The sequence below is a fragment of the Phaenicophaeus curvirostris genome, chromosome 10 (assembly GCF_032191515.1).
Source record: "Phaenicophaeus curvirostris isolate KB17595 chromosome 10, BPBGC_Pcur_1.0, whole genome shotgun sequence".
Lineage (NCBI taxonomy): Eukaryota > Metazoa > Chordata > Aves > Cuculiformes > Cuculidae > Phaenicophaeus > Phaenicophaeus curvirostris.
Window position 1 is genome coordinate 14,479,388 of NC_091401.1, and position 20,999 is coordinate 14,500,386.

Here is a 20,999-nt window from a genome sequence, read left to right on the forward strand (position 1 = left end):
CCCTGCGGGAGAATATCTCTTTTCCAAAATTGCCTTTTTATCTGCAGTTATGTTACAATTCAGTACCCTATCCTAAAGCTTGCTGTTAGGAGGGAATCTGCAGCTTGCAGTGAAAGCGCTTCCAGAGGGGAGTCTAACGAGAGCCAACATTTGATGGTAGCAGCTTCCTTGCGGGAGAAAATCTCATTTCCAAAATCCCCTTTTTCAGCTAAAGTAAGTCACAATTCAGTACCCTATCCTAAAGGTTGCTGTTAGGAGGGAATCTGCAGCTTGCAGTGAAAGCGCTTCCAGAGGTGTCTCTAACGAGACCCAGCAGTTGATGGTAGCAGCTTCCTTGTGGATGATACTCTCTTTTCCAAAATCGCGTTCTTAGCCGCAGTTAAGTCACAATTCAGTACCCTAGACTAAAGCTTGCTGATAGTGGTGCTTCTGCAGCTTGCAATGAAAACGCTTCCAGAGAGGACTCTAACGAGAGCCAGCATTTGATAGTAGCAGCTTCCCTGCGTACTGAATAGTGTCTTAAATGTGCATGGAAAAATTATTTTGGAAATGAGAGCATCTCCTGCAGGGAAGCTGTTACAATGAAATGCTTGCTCTCCTTTGTGTCTTTTCTGGAAGCGCTATCACTGCATGCTGCAGAAGAACGACTAACAGAACGTTTTAGTACAGTGTACTGAATTGTGGCTTAAATGTGCGTGGAAAATTATTTTCGAAATGAGAGTATCTCCCACAGGGAAGCTGCTAACATCGAAGTATGACTCTCGTTTGACACTTCTCTGGAAGCGCTGTCACTGTAAGCTGCAGAAGAATGACTAACAGAACGCTGGAGTATAGCATAGTGAATTGTGACTTAACTGAGCCTGGAAACATGATTTTGGGAATGAGAGTATCTCCCGCAGGAAAGCTGCTACCATCACATGCTGGGTCTCATTTGAGTCTCCTCTGGAAGCGTTATTACTTTAAGCTGCAGAAGAACGACTAACAGAACGTTTGAGTATAGCATACTGAATTGTGACTTAATTGCACCATAATTCATCATAATAACGCGACTTTGGAAATGAGAGTATCTCCCGCAGGGAAGCTGCTAACCATCAAAGGCTGGGTCGTGTTTGAGTCCTCTCTGTAAGCCCTATCACTGCAAGCTGCAGAAGAACGACTAACAGTACATATTAGTATAGCATACTGAATTGTGATTTAACTGCGCCTGGAAACGTGATTTTGGAAACGAGAGTATCTCCCTCAGGAAAGCTGCTACCATCAAAGGCTGGATGTCTTTTGAGTCTTCTCTGGAAGCTCTATCAATTTAAGCTACATAAGCACGCCTTACAGAACGTATTAGTGTAGTGTACTGAATTGTGACCTAACTGCGCCTGGAAACTTGATTTTGGAAATAAGAGTATCTCCCGCAGGGAAGCTTCTACCATCAAAGCCTGGCTCTCGTTTGAGTCCTCTCTGGAAGCGCTATCACTTCAAGCTGCGGAAGTACGGCTAACAGAAAGTTTTAGTACATCGTACTGTATTGTGTCTTAAATGAGCATGGGAAAATTATTTTGGAAATGAGAGTATCTCCCGCAGGGAAGATGCTACCATCAAATGCTGGAGCTCGTTAAAGTCTTCTCCAAAAGCGCTATCACTGTAAGCTGCAGAAGTACGACAAACATAAGGTATTAGTGTAGTGTACTGAATTGTGACCTAACTGCGCCTGGAAACGTTATTTTCGAAGTGAGAGTATCTCCATCAGGGAAGCTTCTACCATAAACGCCTGTGTTTCTTTGGACACTTCTCTGGAAGCGCTATCACTGCAAGATGCAGAAGAACAACTCTCAGAGCGTTTGAGTATAGAATACTGAATTGTGACTTAACTGCGCCTGGAAACGTGATTTTCAAAATGACAGTATCTCCCACAGGGAAGCTGCTACCATAAAAGCCTGGCTTTCATTGGACTCTTCTCTGGAAGCGCTATCACAGCATGCTGCAGAAGAACGACTATCAGAACGTTTTAGCACAGCGTACTGTTTAGTGACTTAACAGCGCCTGGAAATGTGATTTTGGAAATGAGAGTATCTCCTGCAGGGAAACTGCTACCATCAAAGCCTGGTTTTCATTGGACTCTTCTCTGGAAGCACTATCACTGCAAGCTGCATATGGATGCCTTACAGAATGTGTTAGTGAAGTATACTGAATTGTGACTTAATTGAGCGTAATAAGGTGGCTTTTGGAAATGAGAGTTTCTCCCGCAGGGAGGTTGCTACTATCAAATGTTGGCTCTCCTTGGATTCTTCTCTGGAAACACTGTCTCTGCAAGCTGCGGAAGAAAGTCTAAGAAAGTGTTTTAGTATAGTGTACTAAATTGTGACTTAACAGCGCCTGGAAACATGATTTTGGAAATGAGAGTATCTCCCGCAGGGAAGCTGCTACCATCAAATGCTGGCTCTTGCTGGACTCTTCTCTGGAAGCGCTATCACAGCGAGCTGCAGAAGAACGACTAACAGAACGTTTGAGTATAGCATACCGAATTGTGACATAACAGCGCCTGGAAACGTGATTATGGAAATGAGTGTATCTCCTGCAGGGAAGCTGCTACCATCAAAGGCTGGCACTCGTTTGAGTCTTCTCTGGAAGCGCTATCATAGCAAGATGCAGAAGAACGACTAACAGAACATTTGAGTATAGCATACCGAATGGTGACTTCACTGAGCCTTGAAAAGTGATTTTTGGAATGAGAGTATCTCCCGCAGGGAAGCTGCTACCATCAAAGGCTGGCTCTCGTTGGACTCTTCTCTGGAAGTGCTATCGTTGCAAGCTGCGGAAGAAAGACTAAGAGAGTGTTTTAGTGTAGCATACTGAATTGTGTCTTAATTCAGCGTAATAACGTGATTTTGGAAATGAGAGCATCTCCTGCATAGAAGCTGTTCAAATCCTGGCTCTCGTTGGACTCTTCTCTGGAAGCGCTATCGTTGCAAGCTGCAGAAGAACGACTAACAGAATGTATTAGTATAGCATACTGAAGTGTGACTTAACTGTGCCTGGAAACATGATTTTGGAAATGAGAGTATCTCCCCCAGTGAAGCTGCTGACATCGAAGGATTACTCTCATTGGACACTTCTCTGGAAGTGCTATCACAGCAAGCTGCAGAAGAATGACTAACAGAACATTTGAGTATAGCATAGTGAATTGTGACTTAACTGCGCCTGGAAACATGATTTTGGAAATGACAGTATCTCCCGCAGGGAAGCTTCTACCATCAAAGGCTGGCTCTTGTTAGACTCTTCTCTGGAAGCGCTATCACCGCAAGCTGCAGAAGAACAACTAACAGAACGTTTTAGTTCAGCGTACTGAATATTATCTTAAATGCGCCGGGAAAAATTATTTTGGAAATGAGAGTATCTCCCGCGGGGAAGCTGTTACCTTCAAATGCTGGCTCTCGTTTGAGTCTTCTCTGGAAGGGCTATCACTGCAAGCTGCGATAGTACAACTAACAGAACATTTTAGAACAGCGTATTGAATTGTGACTTAAGTGAGCCTGGAAACGTGATTTTGGGAATGAGAGTATCTCCCGCAGGGAAGCTGCTAACCATCCAATGCTGGGTTGCGTTAGAGTCCTCTCTGGAAGCGCTATCACTGCAAGCTGCAGAAGAACGACTAACAGTACATAATAGTATAGCATACTGAATTGTGATTTAACTGCGCCTGGAAACGTGATTTTGGAAACGAGAGTATCTTCCGCAGGAAAGCTGCTACCATCAAAGGCTGGATCTCTTTTGAGTCTTCTCTGGAAGCGCTATCAATGCAAGCTGCAGAAGAATGATTAACAGTACGTTTAAGTAAAGCATACTGAAGTGTGACTTAATTCAGCGTAATAACGCGACTTTGGAAATGAGAGTATCTCCCGCAGGGAAGCTGCTAACCATCAAATGTTGGGTCGCGTTAGATTCATCTCAGGAATCGCTATCACTGCAAGCTGCGGAAGAAAGACTAAGCGAGTGTTTTAGTATAGCATACTGAAATGTGACTTAATTCAGCGTAATAACGCGATTGTGGAAATGAGAGTATCTCCTGCAGGGAAGCTGTTACCATCAAATGCTGGGTCTCGTTAGAGTGCTCTCTGGAAGCGATGTCACTGCAAGATGCAGAAGAACAACTAACAGAATGTTTGAGTATGGCATAGTTGAATTGTGTCTTAACTGCGCCTGGAAAAATTATTTTGGAAATGAGAGTATCTCCCGCAGGGAAGCTGCTACCATCAAAGGCTGGCTCTCGTAAGACCCTTCTCTGGAAGCTCTATCACCGCACGCTGCGGAAGAAAGACTAAGAGAGTGTTTTAGTGTTGCATACTGAATTGTGACTTAATTCAGTGTAATAACGCGACTTTGGAAATGAGAGTATCTCCCGCAGGGAAGCTGCTAACCATCGAAGGCTGGGCTGCGTTAGAGTCCTCTCTGGAAGCGCTATCATTGCAAGCTGCAGAAGAACGACTAACAGAACGTATTAGTATAGCATACTGAATAGGGATTTAACTGCGCCTGGAAAAAGTATTTTTGAAATGAGAGTATCTCCCGAAGAGAAGCTGCTACCATCAAAGGATGACTGTCGTTGGACACTTCTCTGGAAGTGCTATCACTGCAAGCTGCAGAAGAACGACTAACAGAACATTCGAGTATAGCATAGTGAATTGTGACCTAACTGCGCCTGGAAATGTGATTTTGGAAAGAGAGTATCTCCCGCAGGAAAACTGCTACCATAAAATGCAGGGTCTCGTTTGAGTCTTCTCTGGAAGCGTTATCAATGCAAGCTGCAGAAGAACGACTAACAGAACGTTTGAATATAGCATATAGAAATGTGTCTTAACTGCACCTGGAAACGTGATTTTGGAAATGAGAGTATCTCCCGCAGGGAAGCTTCTGCCATCAAAGTCTGGCTCTCGTTGGACTCTTCTCTGAAAGCGCTATCACTGCAAGCTGCATAAGCACGCCTTACAGAACGTATTACTGTAGCGTACTGAATTGTGACTTAATTCAGCGTAATAAGGCGTCTTTGGAAATGAGAGTATCTCCCACAGGGAAGTTGCTACCATAAAATGCTGGCTCTCGTTAGAGTCCTCTCTGGAAGCGTTATCACTGCAAGCTGCAGAAGAACGACTAACAGAACCTTTGAGTATAGCATACTTAATTGTGGCTTAACTGTGCCTAGAAACGTGATTTTGTAAATGAGAGTATCTCCCACAGGGAAGCTGCTACTATGAAAGACTGGCTCTCATTGGACTCTTCTCTGGAAGCGCTTCTGATACATGGTTTTAGAAATGGAAATAAAAAGGGACTTATTTATGCACTGATGTGTTCCATCTGGTTAGAAGCTCATACTCATACATACTTATTGGAACCACAGTAGGTTTTTAATAGCTATCCTGAAAACTGCCAGGGACCATGCGAGCATATGATCCTTAAATGTAATTCAAAGAAGATTATTATTTTATGACTGCTAGTGAAGCTGAAATTGTAACATTAACATCCAGGTCTTCCTAGCACTGAGAGATGCAGTTTTTTCACTCTCAGATATTTAAAAGTTTTGTAATATTTTAATTAAAGAAATAATATGTATTATAGTTATTACAGGTTGACCAAGTTATGAGAGACCTAGTGCCTGGTATATGGTGTGGAAAAAGCATAGAACTTTGACAAAAAGATTGTATTTCTTAGCTTGAGGTTTTACAGTATTTTTTTATTGTTTGTTTTCTGTTTAGGCACTTATATTCAGAATTCTGTAAAGGATTTGTGGTCTCTTATTTCCTTCTTAAAACTGAAACCTTTTACTGATCGAGAGTGGTGGCACAGAACAATTGAAAGTCCAATCACAATGGGAGCTCCAGGAGGACTTGGGTATGAAATGTTCCCAAAGGATTTGTGATCGAGTATGGCTAGCAGTGCTTGGGCAATGTGACAAAGTAGTGTGTCATATTTAAAATCAAAATGCATGTGTTGTCAGTTCTACTTCTTAGTTCAAATTAAGAAATATTAAATAATTCAAGTAATTTAATATTTCAGATTAATGAATTATGTTGTACTACTGATCTTGGATTTCATGCAGACTATGTAGTTACGCAATAAACTGAAAAAAAAATCCCAACAAACCAACCCCATCTTAGTAATATATCATCTATATAAGTATTTTTAGGTGTTTACAGTTTCTGATTAGGAGTATTACCCTTAGAAGAACTAAAGCAAGTAAAGTTAAAGAGAAGCCCATTTTGGAGTTACCGGAACGTAAAGCATGTTACGCTTACAGAGGAAGAGAGATGAATCTATCAGCCTGTGAAGAAAGAGGGCAAAGCTGCTATTAGCAGCTAAATAGAAGGCTTTCTCAGTCCTAAAGGTTTTATGTTCGATATCACAAACTTGTGTTTTCAAAGCTTTGATTCTGTTAGCTCTAGTGTCCAAGAGTTCCAGTTCATGTGCCATAAGCTCATAACTGCAGATTAGCATGGCATATGTTCCTTTCTGAAGAGTGGAGACTGTTGCAGTAGTATGTATTAGAAGCTCTGCCTGGTGAGAAACAGGAGGGGATACCAGATGAGTAAAGAGTGGCTGTAACAATTTTGTCACCATGTATTAGTATTTCTTCTAGTAGAATGTTAGCTGCATTTTGTACCTTGTTTCAGAAGAAAATTTTAGAAAATCTATTCGAACAGGAAAGTGAAAAATTGGAACATCACTCAGCTAAACAGCCAAACGTGATCACTTGATGTCACCTGTTACTTCAGGCTGCAGCATTTCACACTAATGATAAAACTCTTGTTCCGATTTTTCCATGAAGTGACTGTACTATCTCACTGTGCTGATGTTCTTGTTGTCCTGCTCAGATTGAGACAGCTTTGTTGTCATCCTCATCTTTGTATAAATACATCTTTCTCTAGATTTTCAGCTGGTGAGTGAATGCTTTTGGTATGGGTCTTGCACTTTGTATTCAAGAACAGAAACAATTTGTTTGTTTTCCCAACTTTCTAGCTTCAGCCTTCCTCTTTTCTCCTTGGATTATTGAACTTTTAGCTTTGTTACCTTTATTTTTTTCATACCATAATATGTTTGAATGTGTTTGAGAAGTGGATACTGAGCACATACTCAAATACAAATGAAAGCAATGCCGTATGAGTAGTTACAAAGGCCAGAAGCAGGAGACAACAAACTTTGACACCCTGTACAGAAATGACTGCAGAGGACCTCTGCAGGACTAAATGCATAAAGCCTGTTAAAAAGCAGTGTTGCTGTTGTAATAATTTACAGAAGTGCTTTTACAGCAGTGCTTTTACAGCAAATTTTTTTCTTTGCCTCAGGAAGGAAGATGTAGAGGAGCTCTGAGGACTGGGTTGCAGATTGGTAGCCACGTCAGCAGAATTGTTGCATCTTCAGCAGATTAGGAAACTGTTGGTTTTGTAGCAGCTGTATGGAAGGGTGAGCACAGAGGACTGAAAGAGTGAAAATTTGGTTTTGACTAGCCAGAACTGTACGGCTCCATAGTGTTAAAAATATTAATTTATTACAGAAGAAAGTATAGCCTATTTGAAATTCTCTAAACCTGAGAATTCTCTGATGTAGTGTTTTGAAATATCCTATCCTGAGATGCCATTGGCACAGGTACAGGTGTGATTTTTCAGAAAACTGAAAGATCAGTGAAAGATGGGTCAGAACCTTTTTTGGAAGGCTGTCAATTAACATCCTGAAAAATACAGGATGGAGAGATGATTAGAAAAATTTCCAACAATTATTTGGAAATTAAGGAGTAAACGTAGTTTGAATTTCTTAACTATAAACAGTGTTATCTCCGTGGTATTGTTACTATGTGAACAGCTGCCGTATGAAAATTGCTTGTTTCCATCAGGCACTGTGCCACACGTGTACTTAGCACTGAGCATGCAGTCATTCTTTGAATTCTAATTGCCATACTTCCAAGCAAGATTACTCTTAATGTGTGTTGGAATTTTGTGTAGTATTTGGCAGCTTGTGTTTTTATACATTGTAGGCTACATCCTCATTGTGTTTAAACTGTCCTAGTTGTGCTTTGATCAATGTAATTGTGTTGATGTATGCCAGCTCAGAGCGTTTCCTGTATGGAAAACTCTGGTTTGATGAATATTTTCTGTATTTGCAGATAATAAAACTTCTGAAGGACTGTATGAGAGATTACTGAGTAAAATGAAGTTGATTCTGAGCTCTGGTTCAGATGAAGAATGTGCAGTTCGCTTGAATCACTGACCCTTCCTGTGATAACATGCTCTGCACATGTGTTTTGTAAGCTGTGTATTCTTGAAGTCAGCAGAAGTAAGCAAGTTGGTTGCTCTATGACTACAGTTAATTGTAATGGCTGCTCAAAACCTATGAACTGGTATCACCAGAAGGCCATCTGGCTATCATTCATTTAAATCATCAGTGGTGAACAGTAAACCCAGTTATCAGCTGGGTTATAAAAATGATTGGCCTAAAGTCAAACTATGGAGAGAGTCCCTGTCAAACTGAGCAGTATTTTCAAAGACCTTTTCCATAGTTCTTGCTTTGCTTTTTCCCTAGGGTAAAAGTGGTGGTATCCAGTGCAGTGTGGATGCTTCCCTATGACCTCTTTACTGCTTGTATGTGATGTGTGTATATCTTGTTATGCTTAAAAGAGACCCAAGTTGTGTATTAGGAGCTGACTGTTGAACTAAAAACCTGTCTTTCCTCCTTACTCCAAGATGGTAACATTCTATGGTTAAATAGCTGCTTTGCTAGAGGGCCATCTTTAGGGCTCTTCTCTGAACTCTTTCCAGAATAAGCTCATGGATAAACATATTTCGATCTTTTTTTTTTTGAAAAACAGTACTTCTTATGTGCTCTTAAGCTATGCTTTTCCTTTTTGTTTACCCTTTCCTTTCTAGGGCAATCTGACAGTGTGGTATAGTCTCACCATCACCAGTGCTCCTGCATTTCCTCTAGGGAATGGTTCTGTCAGCTACTCAGCCACAGTAGAGCTGCAAGTGCCAGGCTAAATCTCAGTGGTGGGTGGTCTTTTATATCAGGCAGTAGGGGACAAGTTAGTCCTTGCTAGTGCATAGCCAGTCAACTGAACAAGACACAGGTGGGAAGTGGTGCTTGTATGGCATGTAGATTGGCTTTATTTCACTGCCAGACATGCAAGCTTCTGATGCAGATATCCCAGTCCAGAGCTGCTAAGAACTTAGAGCAAAACTAGTGATGTAAAACTATTCGCTTAAGAAAAGACACTTGCAGAGGCCTTTTCCCAGTGCTTTTTCTAGTCTTACTGTGTCCGTAGCAGAGTTGGTGCCCATGCTCAACCTTCTGGCGTATTTAGGCATGTCGAGAAATAAATCAGGTTATGATGCAATGGAACCTATATTACTTGACAGTATAGTGAAGTTATTTAATATGCTTTGGCTAGAAAGGGCCTATGGAATGAGACCTGTGTCCAATTCCACATGGTTCCACAGATTGCTTTCACAGCAGTGAAGTCTGAACAGAGGTAGATGTCAATTCTGCTCTTCTGAGGCTGAACCATTGTGAGTTTATAAAGAAGTTAGTAAGCCTTTGTTACTTTCAAATTGATTCCCAGTTTAAATCAATGCCCGAGGAAGTTTTTGCAGCTTCTAGCCAAAACACTGACAGACATCTAAATTCCAGGGTTGGAGAATTCACTGTTTCCATTCGATAAGTACTTGTCCTAGAGCTGCATCTCCATAGGGTAGTTCCTTTGTCTGAGGGGTTACAATGCAGCTCTCTCAGTAAAGAGCTCAGGAAAGTACCTTAAAATCAAAGAAAGCCAACAGACACACTCCTCCCCCAAAACAGCTTGGATCCAAACAGGATTCTTCTAGGCAAGATGCCAGTGGCTTCCATAGAAATGAGAACAGCGAGGAACAGGCTATGAAGCTGCCATCACAAAACAGGTGAGTGAAAACTTTGGCCCTTCAATATATTGCAGACTTGGAGACCATTTTATTTCTTTAATGTCAGCCTAGAAGTATTCACTGAAATCAGAAAAACTTCTTAATAGTTAACTCCGCCTTCATTTCAGTCCTTCATTGAGGAGCTTCAAGAGCTGTGCAAGGAAGTCCTTGCAGAAGTCCTAATAAAGCTATAAAATCCATACTGTACTCTCCTGTCTTTGTGTATTATCTGCAGTTTTGTAAGAGTTTGCCAGATATGCAGTGAAACATTACTTCTTTTCTTCTAGTTAATTGCGAGGCACTTTCCATCACTTCCATCTGCTTTCACTTTCAAGTCTTCCCTCTCCGTGTTGGCACCATTCAGCAGTGGTTTGGGTTTTCTGTTGGTTTAAATTACAGTACTAGATTGGAGAAAGGGTGCAGGAAGATGTAAGTCTTTTCTTTTTAAAAAAGGAAGTGTCTTTATGAGTACTGTTAGGAATTATTTTTTCCAGAAAACTTCTTCAGATTTGCTAGAATTCATTTATTTTTTTGCATCATTGGAGAAATTTTGGATTGCTGCCAAATCAAGACTCCATTTGTAACTATGTTTTGTAGACTGTTACTCCAGATTCTGTCTCTTGAATATTTTCACTGATGCAACAAGTTGATATGCGTAGACTGGGACACCATCCCCTTTAACTGCCTGGAGGTTCATTTCAAGCAGGCAATCTGCAGTGTTCACCTGCTGAATACACTTGGCTCTGTAGCCGGATGCTACATACACTGAGTTAGCTAATTTTGAAGAGTTGCTCTGTTGGGCAGAAGTTCTTCATGCCCGTAATTTTTGCTTCACAAAGCTATGTGTTTGTGTAACACACACAGCCTTTTGTTAAATTTTGTGAGTAGTCTTGTGCAAGTACTATTGTATAAATTCTAAACTCTGCCTTCTCTAGAGTCTGCTTCAAAGCAGAAAAGCTTTTGGTGTTAAACAATGTTTCACTTCTCACATCTGTTGGGGAAAAAGAGAAGATACTTTGTGTCTGGCCCTGACACAGCATATTTCATCAGCCCACTGTTATTTCTGTGCATGCTTTGAAGAAAAGGGGTAAAAGGTCATTCTTTGTAACTAGGAAAGATCTTCTCTCTGAAAGATGCTTTGCTTTTCCAGTATTTTAAATAGTCTTCTCCCCACAGCCCAACATTAGAAAGATAAAATGGTCTCCAAGCTCATTTGCTTGCTTTTAAATCTTGAGCTGATAATTTCAAGCATAAAAAATCTCAGAAAGAAGATGACCTTTAGGGAAGGCTGAGTATTTTTAAAACACATGCATTTGTATTAGCTTCATGTTCTTACAAAACATCTTGTGATGTCAGAAATGACAAAGCAGTGTGTTACAAATCACCCTCCTCGAGGGTTTTTTGTATGAACACCAAGATACTAATTTCATAAAAGGTGCTTTGTAAAGGTTTAGTGTACACTGGGAATAATTCCATAATTCCATTTGATATGTTTCTTCTAACGTTGTTTGTGCTTTTTCGTAGCCAAATGCCCTCTGTGTAGGAACGAGGTTTGAGCAGAGCACTTGGTGGAATGCTCCCTGGAAGAGGAAACAGAGTCCAGTAGTACAAAGAAGTGTGATTGCCAGTGGAAATCCAGTTCAAAGGTAGATTCCACTGTGTTTTACTTGGCTTTCATCATGCTTTTGTAAAGAACTCTGTAGAAATTTTATGTAAATATGCTGAATACACTTTACATATGCATAACATACTAAAAATTATTTAGAAGTCTACACAGCGCATCAAGCCAGCACAGGAGAAAGTGCTTAACCAACTCTCATCACAAACAAATTTTGCAACAGGGTAACAAGATAAAAGGAGCACCAGTTGTAATTTTATGCTGGTCATTGTGCAGTACACACATAGATGTGTATTAGTTAAATAAAACCTTTGGTAAAAAGCTGTTACGTTGCTTTTTGTTTCTGTTTCTGAAAATAGAGTAGTTCTATAACCACTGGAACTATTCAGCTTTTCATTTACTTTTAGAATCTAAAAATCTAAATAAATTCTTCTTTCATAAAACTTGTTCAAGAATACATATTCTGCCTCAGAGGGGAAGACTAGATGGGCTTTATATCTTCAGTGTAACACTTGTCAGCTGAACTACTGAGGTATTTTTATTTTACTTTGCAGACCTGTTTTGCCCCATTGTGTTTTGCCTCATTGTGCGTTCGCTGCTAGAAACTAAATCTTCCTCCTTCTACTTTTTCCTTTTTGTTTTGAGAAACATTAAACTGTTCTGAAACATTAAATTGTTAATTTTAATTTGTAGTTCTAATGTTAGTTCTAAGAATGCATCTGATGCCTCCTCTCCTGTCATACCCAGCCAATGGTCTTCAGAGCTGCCTTCCCTGAGTATTTCTGGGGGAAGCTTTACTTGATGCTGATGTATTGCTGTAGTAGAGCACTTGCCTTGTGGCTGCTTAAGCCTGACTTTTCAGGGTTCCGGTACTCGGTTCCTTTTTTATTGTGTGCCTGGGAGATAGGGCACTTGGTGACTCCTGACAGTGGGATGTAAGTCGGGAAATGGGGTTTGTGAATCCTCTTCCCCATAACACCTGTCAATTGCCCTGCAGACTGTGACCGTTAAAAGTGCTCAACCCTTAGTTTCCTTTGGAAACTAAAAGAAACCCTACCCATGGAATTTAGGATGAGTTTGTTTAAAAGGTATTACTCAACAGTGATGTCTCAATTGATGTGAACTTTATCAAAGCACCCGCAGGAATGAAATCTAATCCAGTCACAATAAGCTGCATAAGTTCATTTGATTTCAGATAAATGCTCTCACGCATGCGTTGATCGAACTACGGAGGGAAAATCCAGCTGTGAAATGTCTGGTTGTTTCTCAGTTCACAACTTTCCTGTCACTGATAGAAAATCACTTGAATTAAGTAGAACTACTGTAATTTTTAACGAACACTGTTTTAGAAATATCTCTCTAGGAATATAGCATCCTTCTGATTTTTAGAACTTCAGAAGAGGAATAAATTACTTAAATATTTTGTTTAGTGGAATAAAGCCACGAATCTTACTCATGTTTTTTGTAACGTATCACCTGTTAAATGCAGGATTTTAAACATGCATTTCAAAGCAGGGGTCAGGATTTTAATGTATTTATTTCCTGTTGTCACAGAAGATGGATTGTCAAACTGAACATTTTTCCTTTCTCTTTAGAGGATCAGGGTTTGCCTTTACTCGTTTGGATGGGTCAAGAAAAGAGTAGAACCAAATAGGTATTTCCAAAGCAGCTAAGCAGGATGCCCTGCTGTAATGCTTTTGTCTGTGAAAGCAGGTGGAGTTGGATTGAATGCGACTGTAGCTTCCCAAGTGTTTTTAATGGATCTTGTGAGTAATGGGTTATTTATAATAATCTTGCTCAGTCTAGTTGAAAGTATTTTGGCGTTTTACCCAGTTGTAGAAGGAAAACCCCTCTGAGAATGAACAACGCTTTATCTGTTAAAGGGCAAAAAGGGCTTTTCTTCCTTTGTTTCTCTGGTACGCCTTTATTTTAACACACTATTTTTGTGTTTTTCCTTTATTTACTGTGAATGCAAAGAATGCTTGTGGTACTGTTAACATTTGATATCTGTTCCTTCTTTCTCTTTCTGATACTTTTGAATGTTCTTTGTTCTATTTAATAACTTCAAAAGCCATAAATTGGAATTTCAGTAATTATTTTTTTCTCTTAGTTATAACACGATGCAAAAAAAAATATATTCTTGTAATAATTGGTTCACATCTTGTATACAAAATCAATGTTTTTCTGTTCACTTCCTCCCTCCCTCACTAATTAATCCTCCGCTCTGATGTTCTCGTTTTCTGGCAGTTGGAAAGAGACAAATTCTGCAGTTTGTGCACTTTAAAACAGAACGAAAGTAAATGAAAATATTAGTGTAGCTTTGGACTTGGGCATCTGGTAACACCAATAGCAAAGAAAAAGTACTAGCTTGGACATCAGGTTAGTGAATACAACAGCTATTTATTTAATAAACTAAATGAATTAAATATGAGTGAGAGTATGAATTAGTTGCCTTGGAAAAAATTTTTTCATGATTTACAGCTGTCTTCATCAGTCTTGTTTCTGTTTGTTTTGCATTGAATAGTCCAGTTAGAAGGGACCTACACCACCATCTCACCCAGCTACTTCTGTTTTGTTTTGTTAAACAATTCTCAGAATGAGAGAACTTGTGAGAAGTCCGAGAGAATTGTTTTCTTTGAAGATAATTAATGTGATACAATGCATACACTCCTGAAGCTAGTGGTTATAAGAAAATACCCCAACACTGTTAATAGTGAATCATTTTTGTACTTAGTTACATTTCACAAACCACACTCAAATATAATTGCAGCCTTCCCACACCACTAAAGAGCTTCTCCTCATCCTGCTGGTAACCACTCCATGGTGGTAACCATCCTGTTGTATTTGATGAAGGGGCAGCAGGACCACATGATCCTTTATGATCCCACTCTGGAACGTTAAGTGCCGAATGAAATTCGGTCACGCATCTGCATTCCTTGAAGCGAATTAGCTGCAGTAAGTATTCAAGTAGAAATAACTTTGGAGACAGCAGAGTAAACAGTTTTTCTAGTCAAATTGTGTAGATTTGTGTAGAACTGTAGCTTAGAGGTCTGCATTCTTTCTCCAAGAGCCATAGACTTCTTCCCTCTCCCTCTTTATTTTTTAAAATTACTTGGTTGTTTAAACACAACCTTATCTGCTGAATTCTCACCTTTAGGAAGAAATATGAATGTTTAATGTGAGCGTACAACAAGCACACAGATTTTTCTACACAGCTCATCTGTCTTTATAACTCTCCCATGTAAAATATAGTATCCTTTGGATAAGACATTGCAGAAAGGCATACAGATAGATATTGCAGCTCAGTTTTCCTTTGTTGGATTGATGAGAGGAGGAGATTGAGAGCAGTACACTTTGGTCCTCCTTGTCTGCAGCAAAGATAGAACGGAACATGTTCAGGCCAGGTCTTTCCTCAAGACATATTGTTTCTACAGTCAGATGAGTATTAGAATAGTTTGCCGAACAGAGCTTGCCAGGGATATCCATCATGCAGTGACAGATCTATCATCTGTTGCATTTCTGCATTCTCTTCCTCGCACCCTTGGTGGGAGAAGCAAGACTTGTTTGGCATTTATCTTGCAGCCTGGTGCCTTAACAGTTCTTAGCATCTAAAATAAATGTTTTGTGCTAGCCTAGTGCTGGTTTCCCCCCACTTCTACAGAAAGGAGTTGCTAAAAGGAGGTCCTAGATAACATTCAGTGTATGGATGATATGGCAAGGTGAGGCCTTCACATCAGGCTTGCCTATCACAGCCAGAACATTTACATTTCAGGTAGATTTACAGATCTGCTCTGTAAGAACTGGCAGTTCTGTACCTTTAGATAGAAAAAAACATGCTGGAAAAATGTGGAGCACAGACTTGGAATTTCACAAATCTTTATGTTTATTGTTATGTCCTAAGCATGAGTAGGAACAGCTAAACTACCACAGTGTGTTTAGCAAGTTTCTTGTTTACATAACTTGGAGATTACTGCATAGACTAATGGAAGGATGCACGGGCTTTCTTAACACTCGGGGGAGGCTTCACCTCCTGATCAATAAGTGCCTGTGTTCAGCTACTGTAGGTTTTGCTATCAGAATAAAGGGGCACTGAGGCAGTTAGTATATGCAATGTTTACTTCATAATTAAACTGATAATAAGATTGTTTTAATGTCTGCTGGACTCCTGACAAACTTAGTTTTGAAAACATTTACCTGAAGATCCTGCTTGTTAGGAATATGCAACCAGAGTCTTTCAAAGCTTGCTCTGTAGGGGGATGCTCAAGGAATGAGAGGTTTGGTTGGAAGTAGTTAATCTGCAAGCCTCTTCTCCCAAGTGACAGGGCAAGAGGGAATGGCCTCAAGCTCTGACAGGGGAAGTTCAGGTTGGACATCAGAAAAAAAAAATTGCACAGAAAGGGTCATCAAGCACTGGAACAGGCTGCCCAGGGAGGTGGTTGACTCACCATCTGTGGAGGTATTTAAAAGATGGGTGGATGAGGCATGTAGGGGCATGGCTTAGCGCGTGACAGGAATGGTTGGACTCAATGCTCCTGTGGGTCTTTTCCAACCTAGTGATTCTGTGATTTGTTCAAAAGCTGATGATATAACTTCTTTGTGATTCCATGTGCATCTTGCTATGGATGTTGGAGGGAGGTTATTTAGCTTGTTCACTGCTTCTCCTGCTAGGCCTGGAATCTGGTGGCAGAGGACCAATGTTTTGACAGGTGCCACAGACTGGGGAGAAGCACTATTACTAAGGTGAGTTGAGAGATGATCTGTTTGAACAATTTTCAGGTTATAAATACATCAGTTATTTTCTAAAGAGCTTTACTGGATTTTTAAAATAATTGTGACAACACATCTCACCTGCAAACATAAATTGTGGTGTGATCTTTGAAGTGGGGGCTTTGGACTGTAAGATTTTACTAAATGTAACTTATTTCCTGTGAAATAATAATTTCAGAAATTAGATGTCCCCATGGAGTGGTTTGGAGCGACCTGGATGGGGTGGTATAGCTGTGGCCTAGCCCAGCTCTTACAGCTTATTGTCTTGAAAGCACACAGACTGCTATTGCTTTTGTTGTAGCACCTTGTTTGGCTGCGGAAGAGCAGCCAGTCTGTCTCATCAATACCCAGACACAAAAATATTATTGGAAAACTGAAGACAGGTTATCTTCTAATGCAAGAAGCAACGAAGAGAGAGGAGATTCTGCCAACAAATGTTTAAAAAATGGGGGAAGGGCAAAAACATTTAAATGCCAAATCTTTTCCACCAGATGCTTCATAACCTTTTCATCTTGTGTTTTCTTCACAGAGTAATAACAAAATAATGCAACTGTGCTTTAGGGTACTCAGCTTTTTAAGTTCTTTTTCTGAAGCACCTAAATTTGTCATCCTAAACTTTACTTTCATTTCAGTAGGGCTCTTCTTGTATTTCAGTTCATTGTGAGGGATTCAGTAGAAGAAAACATGCTGAAAATTCAGAACAAGAAGAGGGAACTTGCAGCAGGAGCCTTTGCTATCAAGAAACCTTCATCAAGTGAAGTAAAACAAACAAAAATTAATGAAATTAAGGCTGTAATTGATTTATAACTTGAAACTATGGGTAAATAATATAGTTAATATTTCAGTTACTATTGCTCTTCAAGTTATATGTCTCACACTAACTTTTAGTTTTGCTGTCTTTGTGGTAAACACATGCACGCTTCTGGTATATTATAAAAACTAATTTGCTCCTAAATGTTAATTTAGAAACACACAAACTTGTTTTGTATGCATGAAATCTTTCCAGTGTTCATTTCTTCAAAACGTTGCTTATTTTGTACAATGCTTAAGAATACATAAAACTCTCTCAAAACAAACATACATTCATGCATTCTCACTTGCAAGAATTTCATTGCCTTTTAGAGATGAAAGGTAACAAAAGGTAAATAACATGTGTTTTGTCCTTCAGAAAAAAATTAACTTAATGTTTCAATCTCACTGCTGCCTGATAACCAAAGAGATCACCTGGATTATTTGTTTCAGAAAACGTGGTCAGTGATCACTTCATTAGGAATTCTTACTTGTGCAGGCTGTGTTCAAAGATGGAATTTAACTCAAAATTTTAAATATTATTTTACTATTTCTCATTGACACCCAGGTACAGTAGAGAACTCCTTTGTTGACTCCTTCCCAGGACCTAGTAAAAATAAAGTAATTAATTTGTAAAATACTTTCTCTTAGTATTTTGCTTTTGTTAAGCAGATTTCCACTGACTTTTGTAAAAGTAAAGGTTTTGTGATTTGAATAAAGTGCTAGAATTCTAGGCTTGTATCGGTAACATGCTTTCTAATGACTTCTGCGCACACTTTGAACAACATGACTGTACTATATGCAAAGTAGAGTAATACCCACTTGCTTGTTGGTGAATCCCTCAGACCTTGCAAAATAAACGAAATCAGTTTAATAGCTGCTAGCTAACAGCTTTCTTATACTGCTAGGTGCTTTTCCAATCCTATGCTGGTCATAATGGAATGCTAATCAGCACGCATTTGATTTACAAAGGAAGAGTTTGGTAAACTACTCCTGTTCATGTAATGCAAAGTAATAGGCAGCAGTCAAGAATCTCAGTAGAATATTCTTGTCTGTTCGTTCTCTCTCTTTCTATTCAAGTCTGACCTTTTGCTGTGTGTTTGGAACACTCAGACCTGGAGGCCAAGATTGCTATGCTTTAGGTCCTGTTCACATTCAAGAAGCATATCTGGCAGCAGAGAAACGCAATCTGATTTGCTTCTTGGAATACCAGCAAACTGACAAGATGAATGGCAGAGGGCTAAGAAATAAAGGGAAAATGTCTGATATCAGGAGAAACAGTAAGCCAAGGGAAGGAGTGAGAAAGGAATGCAAAACACATACCAAGCTGATGCTGGTTTGGGGGAACAAACATGTTGACTATGGTGAAAGATGTATTTCAAAATGAAAAAAAAGCAGCAATGACAGATGACAACACGAATCCCAGTAACTGGGTCAGTGGGAAGTTCACAAAAGAACAAGAAAACAAAGCTATACCTGATTAAAATAGGCTGCAAGTTAAACTTTCTTAGGGCTTGTGTGGTTCAGATTCTGATGTTTAGAGATAAGCTGCCAAAAAAATTCCCTATTATCAATGTGATTTGGATTGGTGTCACTCTTTCTACTCTCCAAGTTAAAATTCCATGAGGAAGAGACCCATTTCAATGACTATTCGAGCCACATCATTACTTGTGTTAAAATATGCTAACATTTTGCAGACTGTCTGAGTTACAAGTATGAAAACAATTGCTAGTATAATTTTTCCTCTACTAGAGGATGGTTTGTCTGTTATAAAGCCAAATAAGAACATACTGGAGTCAGTACTAAGCTGTACTTTCCCAAGAAAGCCATTTATGTAGCTGAGAGAATAGTTCAAGGCCAAAGCTGAGACCAGAGAAGTCCTGTCTGATTTGATGCAGCTGCTAAGGTGGTCCAAGTTGTTTAGGGGCTTAATTTTGCTTCTCATGACCTGCAAGTAGTCTTTGGCTAGTGGTATTCTCAGAATTCTAATAGTATATTCTGTAGCAGATTCTAGGAATGAGCTTTGGGAATTACAAACTTAACATTCTTAGTGACAAAGACCGAGTTGTCTGTCATAATGGGTTTTTTTTGTTTGGTGGTTTTGGGTTTTTTTTACCCCCTACATAAAACAAAGGTATAAATCAAAAAAAACCCAAAACACACTACACAAACTTTGATACATTTAAGGGCTGGTTGCTCTTGAGTTGTCACCATCTAAGGCCACTTTAGATCATATGCTTTTCAAAGGCAAATGGAGATTGAGTATCTGAGTCACAATCTAAGCAGGGATATGATTGGTCTTATTGGTTTGAATAAGAATGTTTTCAGTATAGTGGTTTAATTCAGTTACTGCTTCGAGTACCTACAATTAAGAGCAGAAAATTGTTTGGTTTATCAAGTGATACTGTTACACAGGATAAAGAGGGATCTCCGTTTTCCTGCAAATGCTGCCTGCAATAATTATGAAGGAAATAGTGGTAGATAATGACATAAAGGTCATTTTATTGACAATATGTTGCATAGAGTTTGGTATAGGTGTCATACCTTTTGCTTTCCTGAGGCTGTGTGTAAACACTTGACCATAGCATGAGTCACAGAGGCTAGGACAGAAAGATTTTATAGGTTCTTTCTTTACTAACTATATTTGTTAACCCAAAACATGCAGGTTTTCATCTTATTCAGCATCTTTCCTTATCTTCTTGTATTAATGTAAGAAAACTTATACACTAAACCACATTTTCAGGTTGGTGGTCTCATGCTTTTACGCTTTCAGTTTTCTCCAACTAAACTTAAAAAGTAGTAAACTGCCTATTCTCTAGTACAAACAGATAAGGAGAACCAAACTACAACTGTTCTGCTGCCTTCCAAAGTATTTTGCCATTTTCCATACAGTATTTTGTGAGCATGCAGAACTCCAATAGCTGTACTTGTTGGATAAATACCTTTGACACTACCGACTGTAACTAGTAATCCCTCCTGCTTTCACACAACTTCAAATTTGTCTGTTAAAAAACCCAACACAGCAAAAAAACAAATAAACAAACAAAACCCCCCCACAACACATGCAGGAAAGTACTAGTTACAACCAGGAGCTCAGATGCTACTTAAATAGCTACCAGCTACTTGGTTTGGACCTCATCTTTAGGTTCTTTGCTAAATGGTGACCAAGGAATCTTAGAGCAATTAAGAAGTGAACACAAGGTAAAAGAAACCCTCTCATTCCAAGATTAAGTCTTCTGCTTTACCAGCAAATGGCAAGAGCTTGTTGATTGTTTACCTCCAGGCTAAAAGTTTAGCATCCTCACTATCTTCTTGTCAAAATCCTCTTCTATAGGGAAACACTGAAATAATGTTTCTAGTGTTTCTGGACTAGTACAGAGCACAGCTTTCAAGCAGAACTTAGTAATCTGGTTCTGTTTAGACCTATGTCTAAAGAAGGATCCAGAACTTAGCACAGATAACAGCCTTCATATCTTCAGCATGCTTTTGTTATTGTGGTGGTTTTGCTGCTTCTCCAGGTGTCTTAGAATACAATGCATGGCCTGAGTGTGGCAAAAAAACCCAAACCAACCTTTTGTTTTTTTACTCTGCACACATGGAAAGAGTAGTTTTCTTATCAGAGCAGGTACAGTCACTTCAGCAGCTATTTAGTCTCTCTTAGCCAAAAGAGCATCACCATTGTGTTTAAGAACAAGCTCACAGGGCGTACGCTAAGGATGTTTCTTTTGGTGACTACAGAAAAAAGTTCCCTTTTCCCAAGCTCCACATTGCTTATGTGAGTGGCTTGAGCAGGCCCTTCCTGCACTGCCATGTCCCATACCTAGGGCAAGCCAATATGGGGATGGGCCCTAAGCAGCTCCCTGGCCAACACCTGGATACTCCGTCCAGAATTAGAG

At 39.6% G+C, this 20,999-nt stretch overlaps 1 protein-coding gene across 1 annotated transcript; it reads left to right on the forward strand.

The window, feature by feature from the left end:
* The first annotated feature begins 1,969 nt into the window (after nucleotides 1–1,969).
* HLTF (helicase like transcription factor) lies at nucleotides 1,970–17,121 on the forward strand. The gene is given in 7 exon segments (XM_069864958.1): nucleotides 1,970–2,009; nucleotides 11,454–11,575; nucleotides 12,743–12,870; nucleotides 13,143–13,174; nucleotides 13,177–13,313; nucleotides 16,216–16,287; nucleotides 16,969–17,121. Coding segments are annotated over 7 exon segments (684 nt in total).
* Nucleotides 17,122–20,999: the final 3,878 nt, after the last annotated feature.